Raw genomic sequence first — 17,683 nt, forward strand, 5'->3', positions numbered from 1 at the left:
TATTAAGGTATATATACATGTTTACTCTCAAACAACTGCCTGTTGTTGTTAACCATTCATTTGATGTGTTTGAGTTTTTAATTGGTTCTGCCATTTGATAAGGAACTTTCCGTTTTGAATTTTCCTGGGAGTTCAGTATTTTTATGATTTCTACTTTTTATCAACATTATCTAAGTGTTGCTATACTTTTCTTTTTTTTTTGTGCATCATTTCAAATCGACGTCTGAGTAAAACTCAGCATAAAAGCGTTGGTGAATTGGTGATACTGCAAAGGGAATGAAAATCCACAGTATATTCAGATCTCTAGTTCAATTACAAGAAATGATTTATAAAAGAACATCTTTTGTATTATAGTGCTCTTTCTCCAGACAAGTGGATACTTTTTTTCATTCAATGTGCTTATTTATTTAAAAACACTTGAACAAATAGTTGATCTTCAAGTCACTAAATAAGATTGTTATACAAATCTCAAATATTTAGATATTGTGCTTTTAAAGCGCAATTTTAATTCCCTCACATTCAGACAAATGAAATTTTCATCTTTATAACACCCCATACGTAGAAATACATCTATTAATTTAAACACCTAACTGATCATGTATTAGATTCTTGCATTGTTATGGAAATTTTACACATTGAGGAGTTTTGGATAAAAGAGTTGGGAACAACCATTCTATATGGATGCAATAACAAATTGATTGTTAAGGTGTTTTGTCTAGTCCCAGGTGTAGCTGATAATCTGTTATTGTCTGTTGAAAAACCTTTTAGAATTTATCATGTCAGAACAAAATTATACTACATTTCGATATCTTAACCTTTTTAACTACATGTATTTCAAGAGTCCCAAAATACTTCCATTATTGATTGTAATTCTGTTTTGTATAGATTAGTGACATTGCTTAAGATAGACCATTCAAATTGATCTACATTGTCCTAAGATGTGGAAAGTAGAAATCGCCAATAAAGGTTTAGATGCTATCAATGTATACTTTTTGGAACTTTTGGATTATAGCTCTTCATCTTTTATATAAGCTTTGGATTTCAAATATTTTGGCCATGAGCATCACTGAAGAGACATGTATTGTCGAATTGCACATCTGGTGCAGGACAATTGGTACCATTAATGGTATTAACAATGTTTTCCACTAGAAATTACTACCATTCACAATCCAGATTTGGCTGATGAATGCAACAATATTTGCTATGCCTCTAGTGCAATAGGAACAGGAAAAAGTCAAAATACAATTATAGTTAGTATGTTATTACTGGCGACCTTGGCATCGTAACCAATAAACGATCATAAACAACTTAGAGAGTTGTAAGGCAAGGGACCAAAAATATAAAATTCCCCTAACCAATCAGCTGGAAAAGAATGTTAGGATACCGATGGATGTAGTTAAAGACTGTGCTCGGAAATGGATAAAACGCATTCGAAATGAACCAGAAAGCCTCCAATAGTATTGTCTTCGTATGTAAAACCCATTACTTTGAATGTCTCACACAAAAGAGCTTCGAATAAACAGAAAAATTTGTAATCCTACATAATCTTTAACATCATTTAAAAAGAATGAAATTTTACAAAACTACAAATCTGTCTTCCTTTCTTTTGGTATTAACATCAATGAAAACGAAACAAAATCTATCGTCATTATAATGGATACAAAAACTTCATAAAACTCTTTATAAATAAAGATACATAGCTGGATATAAACTCATCATACATACCAGGATTAAATATTGCATTTACACTAGACGCGCGTTTGTCTACAAAATGATCACCAAGATGCTCGAATAAACATTGTCCTAAAGTGCTGACTACTATTCTTTCTACAGTAGAAGATAGCCTTAAAAAAATAATGTGATGGGATATATTCAATCAGTGGTGTCAGTTATATATGTATGTGCATACCTGGATAAAGGCCTGCAACTAAGAAAATCAGAAAATTAGTTAAATACTCTAAAATATATCAAAATTATCTCCCCTTGACCGCTGATCCTTTCTTCATGCATTTGAATTTCAATTATTATTTTATGTTTCTTTAATCACTCTGTAATGTTTATGTCATGTTGTAATTAATGTTATGCTCTTAATGGGCCCTTTAATTTGGAAAATAAAAATATTGTATTGTATTGTATTGTATTATAGTTAGATGTGAATTCGAAAGAATTTCCAATATCTGCTGCTTAATATTATATCACAATCTCTGCAATATTACAGCAACATTAGAACTTTAGATTTTCTACGCTTACATGTAACCCTACTATTCATTATGCTCAATTGAATGATCGATTGTTTTGTGTTATGATAATTCTTATTTTGTGAAGAACTGATTCTATCAGAAAATATATCGAACATGATATCAAAATGCTGGACGTTTTGATCGACAATAAATATTTGTTAAGTTTGGAGGTTTGATATTTCAACAGACAGTCGGTATTCAGATTGATACTAATTGTGCACCCCTACTTATTTTTAATTTGTGTGCCATGGTGCTTACATGATAATAGTCTAATTCGTCATTTCTATGTTGTAAGACCTTTCATGAAAAGGTCTGTGAAATGAATTGTTCAGAGTAATTACAATGGTGGCAATTAAACTGTCTAGACGTGTAACCTTGGCTCAACCTTGGTTAATAGAGTACACTATACGGTGATATACCAAGCAAATCTGATTTTGTCTGCTAGTATTTCATAATGGTAAATATAAACATGACATGTTCCAGGCTAATGGAGGTATCATAACGTCATTGTGAGGAAATGACCCTTAACTATGAAAAAGTAAAATCACAAAAATACTTAAGGTTCATCATAACCTTTTGGCTAAAATGGCCGTATTTACACACCAAATTTTACTCTGAGTACAGACTAACCTATACACCTGCAACAGTTTTAAGGGATGGCAGGAACTAGATATATAAATTTTAAATGCATTTTATGTTTCAGAAAATTATAAACTTTTCTAGATTTTGCTATCCATTTTTTTTTCGTTCCTGCAGAAGGTGCAAAAATTAACTAAGTAGTGAAAACGATTGAGAAGCTCCCCTCATATAATCAATGTTGTGAGTAGTATTGATTTAAATGGACAATAGATGGACAATAGACACCTGTAAACAATAGGTGATTTAACAGGTTTAAACTGTGTAACTGAGTGGACCGTATCAAATGAAACTCGGGTGTTTGTTTATTTTGCTATCTTCTGCAGACTGGAAAAAAATGAACATCAAAATCCAGGTAAGTTTTTAATTTTCTGAAACGTAGACTTCATATAACTTTTATATATCTAGTTCCTGCCATGCATTAAAACTTTCCTGGATGTACCAGTTTGTCTGTACTCATAGTAATTTTGGAGGTGTAAACACGGTCACATTTTTCAATTCCTTATGATGAACCTTAACAGCGAGCAAAATTCAAAAAAGAAAGTCCCCAATTAAATGGCAAAATCAAATGATAAAACACATCAAACGAATGGACAACAACTGTCATATCCCTGACTTGGTACAGGCATCCTCAAAAGTAGAAAATGGTGGATTGAACCTGGTTATATAGCGCTAAACCTCTCACTTGTATGACAGTCGCATCAAATTCCATTATATTTATATCGATGCGTGTACAAAACAGACATTATAGGTAATTTTTACCTTAAATTTTGTAATTACGTCTGTTGGTGTGACGCAATAGAATGTAAAAAGTTATTTGATTATATCTGTTTTGTTCTTCAAAAAAGGTAAATTTAAGTAAAAAGTAAAATAACAAAAATACTGAACTCCGAGGAAAATTCAAAACTTAGACCAATCGGCCTGTTGGTATTCCCTTTTTATCACGTGTTTCATATTCAAAACGGATTGAAATTATTGGGATGATATAATTATCTCAGTTGTATCCTTATTGGTCAAAGGAACAGTCCAACTTAACCCTACAGGCAATTCTCGTTTAATACTTTTTATGACATACCATCATCGGGTCTAAAAAGAAAAATGGGAAGGTTTGAACCTCACCAAATTTAGTGCCTGTCATATCATCAGGTTATCTGTACCATGTGTTATTCGTATTGCCTATGTGGCTGTAGTCATCACATGTCTCGTTCAGTAGAACTTCCAACAGATCTTTTGGAGATTCATTTATCTATTTATTACTATTTAGCGAGAAAAATTTATAGAGGATATAATCAAGAAAATATTTTGTCTTGTATATTCAGTGAATAGTTTTGAAAAATCAGAATAAGAACATCATGATTGTGTTTCTTTTCGTTTTGCTCAAGATTGGACATGCCGTTTTTGAGAAAATGACCTAAGACATATCTCATTCATATTCTTTTTAACTGTGTTCTTCCAATGTTTCCATGTTTGCGGCCCACTCGACATTAAATGATGATCAAGAGGATTATCAATCCCTATATGTTTAAAAATAAATAACGCAATGTATTTTTAGAGTAGAAGATTTTGAAAATTGACCAAACAGAATAGCTTTTTTTCTTTCGATCAGTACCAAATGAAAATAGTTTGAAAAGGAATTTTTATACATCATTCCTACCAAATTTGAAAAAAATAAAATTTTATTCGTTTACGGACTATCAATTGTTTCGGTTATAATAACTCGTTGGCTTTCAAATTCTGATCAAGGTTTCGTTGTTTTCCTCTTATAATTGATGTGTTTCCCTCGTTTTTAGTTTGTTACCCGATTTTTTTTCTCAATCGATTCATGTCTTTTGAACAGCGGTATACTACTGTTGCCTTTATTAATCAAGAAAGGCGCTTAGGACGCATGCAATTTATTAACTAGTAACCTGTTGTTTTTATTTTTTACAACATTCGTCAAGTCATGGCAATACCTCATTTGGTTCTTCAGGCAAAGTGAGGTTAAAAAGATTCATGTTTTATATTAAAATCGAACCTCATACTGACAGAGAAAAGTTTACACCTATTGCGCTTACAGATACTTTGGAAATCAAAATACTATAAAATTAATGTGTAGCAAAAGGACGATCCTATGGAGCAGGCTCACCTCTCAGTCAAACATGTTTAAATGGCTCATTTTCATAATGATCTAAACACTGAGAAAACTGTATAACAGTATTCAACTTTTATGACAATTTTTTCCAAGATTAGATGCAGGCCATAAGGACTTAAATGCTTATTAATTTTTTCCATAACTTTAGTCATGTGATCTTAATTTTTTATTCTGATATCAAAATCATAGATCGAAATTAAACTGACAACGCTATGGCTAAAACAACCAACAAAAAAACCAGACATATGATAGTGCACAAGACACAACATAGAAAACTAAAGACTAAGCAACATAAACCCCACCAAAAACTGGGGGTGATCTCAGGTGATCTGGAAGGGTACACAGACCCTGCTGCACATGTGGCACCCTCGTGTTGCTCGTGTTATTACAAACCCGATAAATAGTCTAATTCGGTAGGTCACATTCGTGGTGAAAAGGGAAGTGGATTGTAGTAACGACATAAGGAACATATAACGGTCAACCAACTCGTGATGGCGTCCGTGAAATTAACGAAGGGTTGATTTCAACTTCACCATTTGGAACTCTTAGTTTAATAGCTTCCTTGTGAGCAGCAACCCTCTATCAAGGAACTCACTATAGGAAAAACAAGCCCGGGAATATCGTTTCAATTGGTAAATATATACCCCGTATGCCGGCGGTGCTGGAAAGTTGCTAGATAGAAATGGAAAGTTCACAATTGAGAAGCTGAAATCATCTCTTTTTTCGTAAAGTTTTGTTTCCAACAGACCTTCATTGTCAATTTCTAGATGTAAGTAACGATATGAGACAGAATTAACTGTATCTGTTGTATCCTTTATCTACTAGTTCGATGGGATAGATAAAGGCAACAGTAGTATACCGCTGTTCAAACTCATAAATCCATGGACAAAAAACAAAATCGGGGTATCAAACTAAAACTGAGGGAAACACATTAAATATAAGAGGAGAAAACAACGACACAACACTACAATGTAACACACACAGAAACGGACCAAGCATCAGACAAAATCCCACGAGAATAACAAATATAACGTTGAAACCAAATACATGAATTTGGGATAGACAAGTATCTGTGACATGTCTTATCGCAATATGAATTTACACTAAAAAATATGAGAAAACAAACGATGCAACGTTAAAATGTAACACACACAGAAACGAACTATAATATAACAATGGCCATATTCCTGACTTGGTACAGGACATTTTTAAATGAAAAAATGGTCGGTTGAACCTGGAACATATAGATGTGTTCAACATAGTCAACAAATTTTGAATTATTTAGTGAGAGAACATCATCTATATAGCGGAAAGTAAAGTTAAAAGATATTGCTAACTTCTTATCTTTCTTCCTAAGAAGTTCCTAAATGAAGTCAGCCACATAATAATAAAGGAACAAGTCGGAAAATCAGGTATATATATATTCCTAGGAGATAAAATACGGGTAGATATTTATTGTGCCAAATGGATTAACCAAAATGTGAAAATGAAGTATACATTTTTGTTACATATTTGTTTTTATAGTGATTAAGAATATAACACAATGCTGACTGCTGTGCCCCTATTTTAGACATTTTTACCTATTATATCTGTTTTGTTCACACATCGTTGTCAATATGATGGAATTTAATGTGACTGTCATACAAGTGAGAGGTTTAGCTTCCTCGCTTTAAAACCAGGTTTATTTCACCATTTTCTACATTGTCAAATGCCTGTACCAAGTCAGGATAGTGACAGTAGTTTTCCATTCTTTTGATGTGTTTGAGCTATTGAATTTGCCATTTGATTTTAAACTAAAATACTAGTGCACGATATGCTCTTGATTTAATTTAGGGTTAGAATTCCTTACAATTTCAATACCCAATCAAATTGGAATGGTCAAGAAATAAAACTATGAAACCTGCTTTCGTCATAGTTTCAATAACCAATAAAATTGGAATTGTGAAGAGATTAAACTATGAAACCTGCTTTTAACATAGTTTCAGTATCCAATCAAATTGGAATGGTGAAGACATTAAACTATGAAACCTGCTTTCGTCATAGTTTCAGTTCCCAATCAAATTGGAATAGTGAAGAAATAAAATTATGAAACCTGCTTTGTCACAATCCGAAATTGAAATTAAGATCATGTGCTCATGCTCTATTTACTGTTTTAAATACCGTTTGGGATCCTCTAGTATTTTTATAATGATACAGACTTTAAACAATTTGGAAGGCAGAAATTTAATTGGCTATGTAATTGTTACCAGCACATAAGTCAAACATAGGGTTTTCACGTCCTTGTAAGCAAAACATGAAAAAGTAAAAACACAAAAAAACTGAACTCCGAGGAAAATTAAAAAAGGAAAATCAAAAATCAAAAGGCAAAATCAAAAGTCCAAACACATCAAACGAATGGATAACAACTGTCATATTCCCGACTTGGTACAGGCATTTTCTAATGTAGAAAATGGTGGATTGAACCTGGTTTTATAGCTAGCTAAACCTATCACTTGTATGTTAGTCGCATCAAATTCCATTACATTGTCAACGATGCATAAACAAAACAAACATACTAAAAGAGTAAAAATGTCAAAAATAGGGGTACAGCAGTCAACATTGTGTTAATCACTATAAAAACAACAAATGTAACGAAGAAGCACAAAAAGGCATACATCAAATTTAACATACTCATATTGCTTTTCTTATACATTTGTACGACTTAATTTATCTATGTAAAGTCTACCCGTAAAGGATAGAAGGTTTTCAGTACTGGTGTAAAATTGAGCATTTGAAATTCGCACAGGTAATGAATTTTAATAAGATTGGCTTTGCAAGAGACTAAAACCTTGCTAAGATCTTGGTTTTAATTGATTGGACTGGGTATAAAACTATAACCTCCCTAAAATAACTAAGGTTAATTGATTGGACTGGGTATAAAAACTATAACCTCCCTAAAATAACTAAGATTAATTGATTAGACTGGGTATAAAACTATAACCTCCCTAAAATAACTAAGGTGAGAAAGCAACAACAACAAGTAGTTTAAAGAAGTCATCATCAATATTATGAACTTAAACTTGAAGACAAGAATAAGAATAATTAAGTGGAAACATTTTATTTTAATGCTGAAATAATGATAATTTGAAAAATAAATGTAATGTAAAATGGCAACTATTGAATGCCATCTTCTGAAGACAAAAAATAAAGTCTTTATTCTGTGAAATTCTTTTAGAAATTTCAATAAATAGAAAACTGGTTCTTTGTTTTTCATTAATAAAATTCCAGCTGTGTCATATACAAAAAGAAATATATTATCAAAATAATAATACAGTACAGATTAATCATCTTTAACAACGAGGAATATTTAAAAAAAAAAACTAATATCATTTCAAACTGAAAATCTTCTTTTTCAGTTCAAAGAATAAGTACAACAACAAGATAAATTAATATTGCAAGCTGACCCTATCTATAACATAATAACAACTACCACATTCCACTGTTGACATCTAAAGCAAAAAACATGTCCTAGTCATTTATAGCTTTAGGTTGATCCAAGTCATTTATGTGATTTCGAACAGCTATAGAAATTGAAAAAAATTCAAATAGCAAAATATGTAGAACACTTATCTTAGTTTTTGAGTATGAATAAATTGTAAGAAAAATAATTTCATGCTAGCACAAAAAAAGAGGTCATTTGTTGCCTTCGAATAAAGGGCATCATCACTCTTAATATAAAACATGTGCTAGCCAATGATTAAAAATTATCTCTCCTATCCGAATTTATTTTTGTCCAGTCAAGCATTTATCATATAACATCATGTTAATGTTCATAGGGGCATAGGTCCATCAGATATTATCATATTAACAATAATTAGCTCATAAGTTTACTTTACAATAATGCTGATTTAACATGAAGAGCAAATATTATAATATATTTCACAGTGTAAGCATTTCTAACATAAATTCCTCTCTACAATACTGATCAGTTCAGGATCTTTTTTGTGCAGTTTCAATCAGTTGTTGACAGTTATGTGTAGTGACATAATTTCAATATGGATGTTGCGAATATCATATATTACTTTATAAAAAGAAATATATAGTTATAAAAATAATTTGTGACTTAATAAGTGTACAGGCAAATAATTATCTAAACTTATATTCATGTAAAAAAAATTGTGACACCAGTTTACCAAACAGTTTATCACTGTGTATGACTTTAATCTTAACGTCAGGAATATAGTGAAACAAACTGTATGCTCCAACAATTTTACTCAAAAATTTATCACAGATCATTTAAATACTATTGAAGTCGGAGAAAACTTTGTGAAAAAAATGCCAAAATTCTTATTAACAACATTAGTAAAACAGCAATAAATTAATAACATATACATTATAATCTCACACTTCATACAAAAATAAAGTTGACCAACATTATTCATTAAAACCCAGACTTACATTATCCTTTAAAAACCCTGCCAGCAGTTTGAGCACACATTGAAATATTATTTGGTATTGTAAAATAATCTGAAACATACATTGACCCATTACCTGTATAATAATTGTATTGCACTGACAAATAACTACCTCTACTGAAGTTATACCACTAAAACCTCTAATTCACAAAAACCTTTGATGTGAATTTTATTTCATTTCTGTACATGGATAAGCCTTTTGTAAATGTCTTGACCCTACTCTAAAATACTACCCCTGACCTTTGATTGCAATATGCACAACGTGAAGAGAAAGAATAACAATATTTATCATTTGTAAAGGTTAAACAGGGAATCAAAGTTAATAAATATGACTTCATATATTAAAGTTCTAGAGGATGTCAAAACCATTGGTAGACTTCCAGATGCAGATTTAAACATTAATGGACATAACGTAGACAATAAAAAAATTATCCATGCATCATTTTTCCAATTAAATTTTAAATATAGTACGGTAAATATAGAAAGCTCTCTCTATTGTAACTGTAAAATCATTACTTTTTAATCAAATTCACAAGTGTGTCATTTATTTGTTATATGCCTGAAGTCATACCATGTCATAATAAAAAAGATCATTTCAGATCATTTTATTATGTAAACTTATATACGATGTGATTTTTTGTAAAGATCTGAAAACTTATATTTGATGTGATTTGTTGCGAAGATCTTTATTGACTTTAAATGAATGAACTACTGATTTGCTGCCTTTCATGTAAGAGGGTAATTTGTTATTTATTTTAATAAAAAGACTACTTTTCTTGTAATGATTAAGCAACTTTTTTTACCTTCACTGGCAAATTTATGCAGATCTGTATTTTTGGCTTCTATCATTTTGTGTGGTTTTTTTTTTTTTGTCAAACGAAATTGTAGCAGTTTCCCGTCTTTTATTAATACCTTTCTCAATCAGCTAATTCTATAAGCTTAATTAACCTGACCTTTAAAGATAAACTACTAAATCAATTGAATTAAAAAATCAACTTCAAAGAGTTTATTTTATTCCTTCCTTTCAAAATATTAATTTTTTTTAATCATTTTGTTTTAATGCATATTTTGACATATCTTTTCTGGCAATTTGAAATTGAAATTATTCCCTTTCCATCATTTGTTTCCTTTGTGCCAATAGGTATAATGTAAATGATGAATAAAATCAATATTAGTTTTTAATTAAAACAGTTATATAAAACGAAGATCCTCAATTTACATCCTGGTACATAAATCATGCTATGAGCTATAAATAAAAACTGATGATAGCTGAGATTCAAAACAGTTTATATAACGTATATGGTTATCACAATTTGAAAACTCATTTTTTAACTACTGTGGATTCTCTTATTTTCGTGGGTATCAATTTTTGTGGATTGAGGAAAACTTTTAATAATTTTCGAGGGCATTTGATTTTGTGGTTTTACAAATCTCTGCATACAAATCCTATAGAAAATGTGCAAATCATTAAATTTTTGAATTCATGGTTCACCTGTACCCATGAAAACCACAAAATTTGGTATTCAACGAAAAATAATGAAACCACAGTATAAGAAAGAGTGATGATATTGGGTTAGCATTGGTATCATAAACACTGACAATTTGATTTTCAATACAAGAAAACAAAGGATAAACAACAACTCTGATGGCATTCTGTTTCTTACATGACACTAGACAAGTAATAAGCTACACTGTACTATACCATATGCATTTACTGTTGTCTATAGATTAATTTATGGCAACAATAGGTAAAGAAATATTTATCTACACACATTCATCAAAAGTATGACTGACAATCTGACTTCATTTGCAAACATCAAATCCACAATTAATGGATGCAAAGATAACAATCTTCTAATTTACCAAAAATATGATGAGATTTGTAACAAACAATTCTTTCATAAAATATATATTGTCTTGTATGACCCTATTATGAGAACTGAACATAATAATAATTAATTATATGTGTTATAATTATCATAATAAGCAAATACTTTCTAAACATGTTAAAATTAAAAAAAAAACATATTTTGTGAAATACACTTAAATAAATATTCAGTCTGATTGTGAATTATTGCTCAACATAAAATCATTTGATATTCGTACAAATGCAATGGAAAATATAGGAAGCTATGAAATACATTAAAAAATATTTCATAATAAAAATAAAGGATTTTAAACTACTACTTCACAGGAAGCATTAGGTAAATGAAAACTGGTAACAGATGCTATGTTTTGTATATTCAGAACATTATTTTGTGAATGAATGGATTTTTTGGTCATTCTTCTTCTTTTCTTTCTGAGGAACATGACACAAATGGATCAGGGTGTTACAGAATAGTTAATGAGATCATACATAGATAGGCACATGGTTAATACTGGTACTGCTGAGATTTAACTTTAAACAAAGTCAAAAGTCAAGGTCATACAAATTTTTTTTTTTCATTTTTTTTTCTCTCATATGTATGTATCCATTGCATGCTTGTTATTACACATGTATAGGAAATGTATTGATTATTAAAGTGTGGGCTAAACAGATAACAAGTTATTGTAGTCTTACTTTGGGGAAATATCAGTAAAACTTAAAACTAATATTTGTACAACTCCAAAAATGAAATACATATAAAATGAAAAATTATACTGTGAATATTCTTTTATTTGTGTTATTATATAAATTGTTGTGGATTTTATTGTAATCAAAACTAAAAAAAATAATAAAAACTTTAAAAATACTTTCAATTGATATGTTTATATGTAGTCTGTAACTATTCAATTATTATTTATTATGAAAATTAAAACTATATACACACTCTGAATCTTATAAATTTATATTTGTTAAACCAAAAACAAAAATTTAAATCCACCAATAAAAGTCTATTCACAGTACAACTCCAAACCAATAACAAATAATACAGAACTGTCAAAACAAATTGACCATATACAAATGTCTAACAAGGCTAGGATGTTACAGTGAAAGGTGAAAACAATTTTAAAAGAATAAATTTTAGAAATCGGACACAAATATATTAAATTTAAAACATTATATACCAATGCAAATATAATCAATGTATTTTTGATTGGGCAAAAAATACCCTATGGTTCCCATTGCAGGCTAATAAAAGTTATTTTGTATTTTTTTCTTGATATGTTATCACCTAGTACAATGAACTATTCAGGCTGCTATATTGATTTTAATAATACCTTACTGAAATTAGCCCAGTATTGTTTATGCTCAGCACCATTAAAGGTAGGAAGCACATATTTATAAAATTTTGTAATACACTACCATCTTCAAGCTTTTCCCCATTATTGACATAGTTACTGTAGACATACGATTTCTCTTGCTTGGTATTTTTCTTTATTTCGAGATCACATAAAATGCCCTCAAAAGCAGTAGTATTGATACGAAGTCCAGACTTATTATTGATTCAAAATCAATTAAAGTCCAATTAGTTTAGGCATTGAAATCCCCCAAAATAACAACTTGCCAAAATATCTACATGTTCGGATATGTAATTCTCTTTTTAAATACTTAGATTTTCTGATGAAAACTTCAAATTTCATGTTAATTAGGCAAGTCATCATGTTTTGGTGCAATAATAAAAATTGAAACAGAACAATATCAAAAACATTTAAAATAAAAACAAAAAACATGTGTAAGTTATTAACTGAAAGACAAAAAGCAGTGCAATTATTACCATATCTGTGTTAAACTAACTCAAATGGCTATCTGAGCTTTCTGTAATGAAAAATAACAATGTTGGTAGTTTTATAAAAATAATAAGTACACTGCAATATATTTACATTATGTGGTGTTGATGTTTTAAACATTAAAAATAAATTAATAAAAAAATCAACTTTGTATTAAGAATCCAGCTTTTATTTTTTGATACAGAAGCAGGTTCTTGCCTAAAAACATCTCATATTTAATTTATGATTCAGTTATGTTAATTGTAAGAGAGTATTTTCATAGCGAGTTATTTATAATCTGTTTAATAGTTCTTTGTTCATGAAATAAAAACCTTGTTAAGGGTCTTAGAATGTGCCATAAATACACAATTGAACAACTTTTAAATCTGTTAAATTTTGTAATTCTATAAAGACAAGATCATTAAATGCAGAAAATAATGAACATAAAGCATTATTTATTCCCTACTATAAATATTAATAGCATATCTAAAATCTGGAATGGAAAAATATCAATATTAAGCTGAAATGTTTAATCAGTGAACACATGGTGTGTGCCTTCTAAATATCATCACACATATAGCAAATGATGTTTTGTAAACCTCCTATTAAGTCACTGAGCCAGTCACTTCAACCTTGATAAAGGGAAGTCACTCTAGTTTTCTTTCTACTCAAAGGGAGATCACTCAAGTTTACTAATTCCATTACCATTTGTACTTAACACCTTCTTTAGTTCTTGATAAGTCATAAATAATTTAGCATATTCTGGTTTGGTTACAGCATACTTTTTGAATTCATCTGAAAAAAAAATCAACATTACTGAGATTCCTGGTCATGAATATGCACCCACAGATTTTCAAAAAAAAAGTGATAAAATGATTTCATGCAGATAATCCATGGTCAGTTCTCCCCTGCTACGGTTTATTAACTTTCCAATATAACAACAATGTTAAGTTTGTCATTTCCACAATTCATTTACACTTTAGTAATAGAAAACATTTGCTAAGACTGATGTAGTTAATTTAAATATTTTGTTTTATTACAAATATCAATCCACAGTGTTATCAGTTCAAACTCCATCAGGGTTAAATTTCCTACTATACTAAAAGTGAACCAATATTTATCAATCAGTCTGCCTGTGCAGTAGGTCTATGAAGATCTGAAAACACTCAGGCTAATCATCACCTGTTAATTAAAATGTGTTTTTGGTATTACCTTCTTTATATTTGTTATATTTTTTCAGCTGATACATGGCTTGAACTAACTAAAGTTCAATTGGAATTATTCTGATTAGAGACCTCATTATGTAACTTTTCTCTCTGTTACTCATCTAGATACATGGCTTGAACTAACTAAAGTTCAATTGGAATTATTCTGATTACAGACCTCATTATGTAAGTGTTCTCTCTGTTACTCATCTAATCAATGAGACTGAATTTTAAAATATTCAAAAATCTTACCAAACGTTATTTTATCATCTTTGTTAATATTAATTTCTTGGAACAATTTTTCAACATCCAAATCATCCATCCCGAATGCATTGGACAATATCTCTGTCAGCTCTGCTTGTGTAATATAACCTTTATCCCCATTGTCAAATAACTGTAACAAAAACACATGTTTCAGTTTTAGATTTAATTTTATTTCATTTATATATATTTCTGAGTTAAGTATGACGTCCATTATCACTGAACTAGTACACATTTTTATTTTGGGGCCAGCTTAGCACGCCTCCGAGTGGGGGATTTTCTCGTTGTATTGAAGACCAATTGGCGGCCTTTGTCTGTCAACTGCTCTTTGGTCAGGTTGTTGTCTCTTTGACACATTCCTCATTTCCATTCTCAATTTCACATACACAGAGAATAGAACACATCATCACTTTCAAGATAAGGAGCAAGAACCCCTTTGGGGATTTTGGCCCTTTCTAGCCAAGTTTAGGAACAGTTTATTACATCAAAAACAAAACATTTTAATTGATCGTTCGGATACTTAACTTAACGTGACGGTACCCAAATTGCACCTATTTTGACAGTTTTTTCACCTACGTTTTTTTATGATAAAGACAATAATGTCCATTCTGTGTTTATTTTGTAGCCGTATTCTTCTTTATTATATAGGTATACCAATTCGATTTTTTATCCATATGGAATCATAGAAAAATTGGTCTAAACTGACCTCCAAACCATCAATGATTCTGAAATGAGGAGTACCCAAATTGCATCTGTGCTTAAATTCGCATCGTCAAAAGTTGAATAACAGAGCTTTTGTTTAATTTCTTCAAATATTTTGAACAAATTGAATATAAGTCCATGCTAACTCTTCATTTTTTTTAAATGGGTACTTGTAACATATTGTATTTGATCATTTTAAAAAGATGACGACGTTTCAGTACATTTTGCTTTTTCAGTAAACACTTCATCTATTGATAAATACTGTGAGCGTTTTGTGCATATCTAAATATTTTCACCTATATGTCGAAAGATGTGCATAGTATCAAATCATAAAAATACAAATTGTGTAGTCTCTAGGAAATCTTGTAAGATGTCCGCTGCTATTTTTGCTAAATAGGTGCAATTTGGGTACTCGGTGCAATTTGGGTACCATTACGTTAGACCATCAGAACCAAACACTAACAAATCTCATCATATTAGAAAATTTCGAATAAATTTTGGTTCCATTCCCCTGACTTTTGTTGAAATTATGGGCTTTTGACTTTGAAGAAAATGAAAGTTGACTTTTTTTGGTAAATGCCTTCACATATTGTGTTGGATTTTTAGTATGCAAGTCTGCTATGATGATTTACAATAAAGGGCTGCGCTTTAGCGCATGATACGCCCGTTGCTCTTTTAACTTGTCTTTTATGCTTTAAATGAATTTATATGATCAACTAGAAATATATATACAAATCAAAAGGGATGTTACATTAATATATTCACCAAAGTTTCATAAAATCCCCCTTTTTTATGTATAAAAATTCATTACTTAAGAAAAGGTAAAATCTAAAATTTATAAAAATGGAAAGGGAGTTTATGTCAATAGATATAAACAATTTATCAAAGTTGCATAAAATTTTGTGAATGTTAGTTATTGTCCCAAAATTGGAAAATCCTCCCTTTTTTAAGCATAAAAATTCATAACACGGAAATGTAAAATCTGAAATTTATAAAAATTGAAAGGGAGCTTACATCAATAGATATAAACAATTCACCAAAGTTTCATGGACATTGGTGAAAGCCTTTTTGAGTTATTGTCCGAAGTGTTGAAAATCCCCATTTTTTGTATGAATAAAGCCCCATAAATCCAAAACTTCAAATCTGAAATTTACAAAAATTGAAAGGGAGCTTACATCAATAGATATAAACAATTCACCAAAGTTTCATGGACATTGGTGAAAGCCTTTTTGAGTTATTGTCCGAAGTGTTGAAAATCCCCCTTTTTTATGAATAAAGCCCCATAAATCCAAAACTTAAAATCTGAAATTTATAAAAATTGAAAGGGAGCTTACATCAATAGATATAAACAATTCACCAAAGTTTCATGGACATTGGTGAAAGCCTTTTTGAGTTATTGTCCAAAGTGTTGAAAATCCCCCTTTTTTTCATGAATAAAGCCCCATAAATCCAAAACTTAAAATCTGAAATTTTTAAAAATTGAAAGGGAGCTTACATCAATAGATATAAACAATTCAACAAAGTTTCATGGACATTGGTGAAAGTGTTTTTGAGTTATTGTCTGAAGTGTGGACGACGGACGGATGGACAGCCGGACGGACGGACAACGGTATACCATAATATGTCCCGTCTAAAAGACAACGGGTGTATAAAAAGTTTGTTTCGTTTTGCTCCACTGATTTTTGCCAAAATAATGGGCTTTGGAATTTCCACTCCTTTAAAATGGCTTCATTTTTTTATTTAGCAAGTGCCCCCCAATTGTGTCATTTGGACATATTTAGTTTGTTACTTCTTCAAGAAAATGCTAAATTCAAAACAATATGCAAAGGAGCCTGACAAACCAGTAAATGAACATTAGGGCCAAATTGTGGGGGAAATAAAAGAAGGTACATTTATAATGAAAAAAATATGAATTTTTCAAATGAAATTTAGAAATCTGAAGAGAAACAGAGATAATTTCAATCAAAATCATAACATTTCATTTACATGTCAATTAATATTCTCATTTTAACATAATCATATTATATTCTTAAGATTAAAGTTACCTGAAAAGCTAACTTTAAAGTGTCATCATTGTTGACTGGCTGTGATATCAATGAAAGACCAATAATATACTCCCGGAAATCTATAGTTTCTGAACCATTCTGAAATACAAGAAATGTTTATTTTCAGGATATTATAAATAAAAAGAAAATGGATAGTGTGCAATTATTTTCCATTAAGATCTTCTTTTGCAATTTGTTAACCTGGTTAACAGTTTTGTAAAAAAAAATATGTGAGAACAAACATTTTAAGACATAACAGTTTATTTTATCCTAACATATAATGAAAAGATCTCCTCTAAAGTAGGAGACACGGTTACAT

General features: G+C 30.2%; 2 protein-coding genes across 5 annotated transcripts in view; both read right to left on the reverse strand.

Moving 5' to 3' along the window:
* The window catches only part of LOC139525559 (tRNA-dihydrouridine(20) synthase [NAD(P)+]-like), a 627,966-nt gene that overhangs the window by 528,870 nt on the left and 81,413 nt on the right, over positions 1 to 17,683 (reverse strand). The window lies entirely within an intron of this gene.
* The window catches only part of LOC139524834 (lysophosphatidylcholine acyltransferase 2-like), a 38,441-nt gene continuing 32,510 nt past the window's right edge, over positions 11,753 to 17,683 (reverse strand). For 2 of the 4 annotated variants that reach the window (XM_071319938.1, XM_071319940.1), the window contains exons 11-14: positions 17,365 to 17,463; positions 14,609 to 14,750; positions 13,857 to 13,946; positions 11,753 to 13,200 (exon numbers count right to left, since the gene is read on the reverse strand). In XM_071319938.1, the coding sequence (XP_071176039.1) occupies positions 13,175 to 13,200; positions 13,857 to 13,946; positions 14,609 to 14,750; positions 17,365 to 17,463 (357 nt within the window). In that variant the 3' untranslated portion in view covers positions 11,753 to 13,174. Of the gene's footprint in view, positions 13,201 to 13,319; positions 13,947 to 14,608; positions 14,751 to 17,364; positions 17,464 to 17,683 lie in introns of those variants that run through there. The other 2 variants (XM_071319939.1, XM_071319941.1) reach the window with 1 other exon arrangement.

Source organism: Mytilus edulis, chromosome 5 (assembly GCF_963676685.1).
Source record: "Mytilus edulis chromosome 5, xbMytEdul2.2, whole genome shotgun sequence".
Taxonomy (NCBI): domain Eukaryota; kingdom Metazoa; phylum Mollusca; class Bivalvia; order Mytilida; family Mytilidae; genus Mytilus; species Mytilus edulis.